The sequence below is a fragment of the Elephantulus edwardii genome, unplaced genomic scaffold (assembly GCF_000299155.1).
Source record: "Elephantulus edwardii isolate Elephantulus edwardi_28Jun2011 unplaced genomic scaffold, EleEdw1.0 scaffold00020, whole genome shotgun sequence".
Classification (NCBI taxonomy): Eukaryota; Metazoa; Chordata; class Mammalia; order Macroscelidea; family Macroscelididae; genus Elephantulus; species Elephantulus edwardii.
Window position 1 is genome coordinate 15013180 of NW_006399770.1, and position 4131 is coordinate 15017310.

Genomic DNA, 4131 nt, shown 5'->3' on the forward strand with positions numbered 1-4131 from the left:
CCAAGTCCCTTCAGAAAATATCTTCCATTGTCCACCCCATGATCTGACAGTTTGTATCTTAAGCTTTCTTGGCTTCTGTGATTCCAAACACGTCAACTGCTGACATTTTTTTTCCTTTTACTAGATTGCTTAATATATTGATTTTATCAGTACCTTGTGCCTGTCATGTATTTTGAAATTGCTTAGGTTTATCTTTACTAAATTACTATATTAAATTTTAAAATATAATTTTCAGGTTTGATATAGCTGTACAGTCGTATATTTTTCATGATATATTTAAATGAGAAATACTCAGACTTGAAAAATTTGAATTGGGAATTGAAGCATATTTTAAAATAATTTTACTTAACTCTCTACAGATGGCCCCTCGTTTAAAGAGACATCAGGACCCAGCAGACAGATTTTACAAGGTATGAGAAACAATTTGTATGGTTTCAAAGTTTTATGACCTTGCTTTCATAGTTTTTAGTTGTCTGAAGTGCTTCCTTAATGAAAAATACGTAATGTGGTATTTTTATGTAGAATGTCATATTTCACCCTACTATGAGTAATTACCTCCTTTGCTATAAAACGAGAACTGGGTGACGCCCTGTTTCCATTATTGAAACTTTTGATAAAAGAATTTATAGAAGGAAGAAAAAAATCTTGTGATAAAATATTTTATAGTAGAATTTCATAAGGAAAATACAAGTCAGAATCTAAAATTCTTATAGAATCCAGACTTCGTGGAGCAGTTGAAGCTGGATTAACCACGGAAACCATTGCTTTGAAATAGTCTTTAACCTTTAAACCAAGAGTATTCTCTGAAAACTTGAAAGGAAACAGAAGTTTAATTTCCTGGTAAATCATATCTGTCTTGAGTATTGTGCTGTTTTAAAAGAATTACCTGTATGGGAGAAACTGACAACAATGACTTGAAAGATTAAATAGGAAGCTTCTAAAATTATTTTAATGAGAGAAAAGCAGTTTGTAAATAGAAAGTGACAGTGTTTGCATAATTCTAAGAATGTAATCAGTGTTATTGAATTGGATGTATAGAATTTATTAAACTGTTAGGTGTTCTATTGTACATATTTTCAACGGCAGCAATAAAAATAAATTCTTAAATAAAATTTTAACTTTGTAGAGATTATTTTATGTAGTAAGTATATCAACAGAAGTTCTTTTTGGTTGTAACTTGACTGTTATACAAATATTAGTAAATTAGACTCCTTACATAGATATAATTCAAATGTTGTTGTTATATTCCTTCAAATTGAAACAAACTCATACCTGACTCTCCAGCATTTCTCAGAGGATGTTGTTAGTCATCTGGGAGGAGATTGCGCATCTCTCCTACATGACTATAGTATTCTAGAGTAGTATATTTACATTTATAGGATTATTAGAGTTTTTCCAAGCATATTATTTGATATGTATTTGTGTTATAGAAATTTCTAGAGCATTAATTGTTATGCTTATTCAATCCTCTGTCATATCTAAGCAAGCATCAATTGATGACATCTAAACAGTAATTTACATGTTTTATAAAATACTGCCAAATTATATAAACAACAGGAAATCAGTCTTGTCTATAAACTATTGTAGTTTCCTTTTTGAAATTGATCCAGTCTTAGGCTTACAGTTCCATTCACACTTTAGTGCCAGATATGTCTAATTCTTATCTCCTATCTTCTGTCTTCTTCCTTTTATTAACTTTTGAGTTCAGTTTTATTTTCTCAATGGTTTGTGATCCACTTTTGACTGCATCTGTTTTTCTTCACTATTTTTTATATAATTTTACTCACATTTCCTTTTATTCTCTAAATCTGTTTCTCAAGTCTTGTAGAGTTTGTTTTGAAGAGGCTTAAATGTATTTTCATTTTTAAATTATTTACTGTATCTTCAATGTGACTGACCCCTGGTTTTCTAGATTCTTTGGCATTTATATTATTGGTATTTTTCCAAGTCTTCTAAGACACTTAAATTTTCTATAAATTAACATATTAGTTTAGATTTCTTTCTTTAATGATTTTTTTCTTCTAAAAAGTTAGTAGAATGCTAAAAGGGTTTATTAAAACCTGTTCTCAAGTCAGGAAGTGAGTTTAGCCGAGGATCTTTATTTATTTATTTATCTAAATTTTATTATTATTATTACTAATTTTAATGAAAATTTACAGAGACTTTGGATTTCTGTTTATTCATTGTTGCACTTTTCTACCTGCCCACCCCTCCCCTCCAGTTTGTTCCTCTCTTGGAAAAGTAAAAGAAAATTCTTTCATTGTTATATAATCCCTCCCCATAAGTCCACTCCACTACATAGCCTTTGTTCTGGACTCCTGTCATGACAATAAAACCCAATCACATATCCCTTTTAAATAGTTCTTTCTTTCGTCTGTTTCAATGCCGTATACTTAATTTATCCCCTTTTACTCTGTCTCCCCCAATCTCTATGTCATTCCCGTTTTACAGCCGTAGCACTATTCAGTATTTGTCCTTTTGTAACTGAGATATTTCACTCAGCATAATGTCCTCCATGGTCACCCATTTTGAGTAATATTTCATGAGTTCTTTGTTTTTCAATGTAGCATAGTATTTCAGTGTGTGAATATACCAGATCTTCTCTATCCATTTGTTTGTTGATGGGCACTTAGGTTGTTTCCAACTCTTTACTATTGTGAACAAAGCCTTGATAAACATGAATTTGCGTATATCTGTTTGGGTGGTGGTTATGGGTTTTTTTGGAGTATATTCCAAGTAGTAGACTTGCTGGGTCAAATGGTGTTTCTATTTGCAACTTTTTGAGAAGGTTCCATACAGCCTTCCATATTGGCTGCACCATTTTACACTCCCACCAATATTGAATTAGGGTTCCAGTTTCTCCACAACCTTGCCAGCCATTTGTTGTTTGCTGTTCTGTTAAATTTTGCTATTCTTACTGGAGTGAGTTGATACAGTTGTTTTGATTTGTTTCTCTCTTAGAGCTAGGGGTTTTGAACATTTCTTCACATGTTTATTGGCCATCTTTGTTTTTTGGTCTTCTTTGGTGAAATGTCCCAAGGGTCTTTTTAAAGGATCTTTTTAATGTAAGCAAAATCAACAAGTGAATCTTCTTTTTACTTTCACGGTAGGCTTTCTGTTTGTCTTTTTCTTTTCACTGTTGGCATTTTGTTTTGTTAATTTCTAACTTTATCAAACACAATGATTAAAAATTACAAAGTTTCAAAAACTTAGATCTCTTAGGGATTTTTAGCATAAGGAACCTTGTGTTAGTTAGATGTGAATATTTCCTTTTGAAAGTTAAAGTGGTTCTAGTAGTTACTACTGTTATTTGCCATGAAGTTGAATCTGACTCAAGGTAACCCTAGATGTGAAGAGTAGGGTTTTCAAAATTGTGAACTTTTGTAAGTAGAGTGGGTGGATTTGAACCTTTTGATAAGTGGTCAAGTACTTAACCTTTTTCCCCACCAGGCACTTAGTTAATTATTATACCAGTGTATTTCAGGTAATGCTGACTTTGTGAGCTTGAGCCACATGTGATCATGCCCTTTTCTGTTCTTTGTTTCTAACATTTAATAATGCTGTTTAATTGTTTGCTGTTTGAAATCTATTACAGAAACTGATTTTTTAAAAAATAAGTAATCTTAATATAGTATACTTTTGTTATAGAAGTTCTCTTAAGAAAGCTGGTAACTTTTTGAAGAATTGTGGTAAAGAAGTGGTTATAAAAGCCAAAACTCTATACAAAGGAAAAATTATATCTCGGTACTAAGTGATGAGTTATTTCTGGTATAATACTTGATAAATAAAGTTTCATAGTAGTGTATGAGTGGAAGAATATTTTGCTAGGGCTTATTAATATTAGATTGAACTTTGTTAATTGATTTTATAATTAAACGTAGAGTTTTTAATGTGTTTGAGTTGAAGTAAATCTGTTTTAATCACCTAGTGAATAACTAAAAAAAAAATTAGCATCTCTAAAATGCACACATGTAATTTTATATGTTCTAGCTATTTCTTAATGGGTATCATATTGAAAGTTATTCGGTTTTTAGCTAGGAATGACTGAAATCTTTGCTGGAAAAGAAATATTACTCACTAAATATTAAATGCTAGAGAATTTATATTAGTTGCATCATTTCAAAAATATAA

General features: G+C 30.8%; 1 protein-coding gene across 1 annotated transcript in view; it reads left to right on the plus strand.

The window, feature by feature from the left end:
• The window catches only part of SLC30A7 (solute carrier family 30 (zinc transporter), member 7), a 154599-nt gene that overhangs the window by 60388 nt on the left and 90080 nt on the right, over nt 1-4131 (plus strand). The window contains exon 7 of the mRNA XM_006882450.1: nt 360-410. Within this exon, the coding sequence (XP_006882512.1) occupies nt 360-410 (51 nt within the window). The remainder of the gene's footprint in view (nt 1-359; nt 411-4131) is intronic.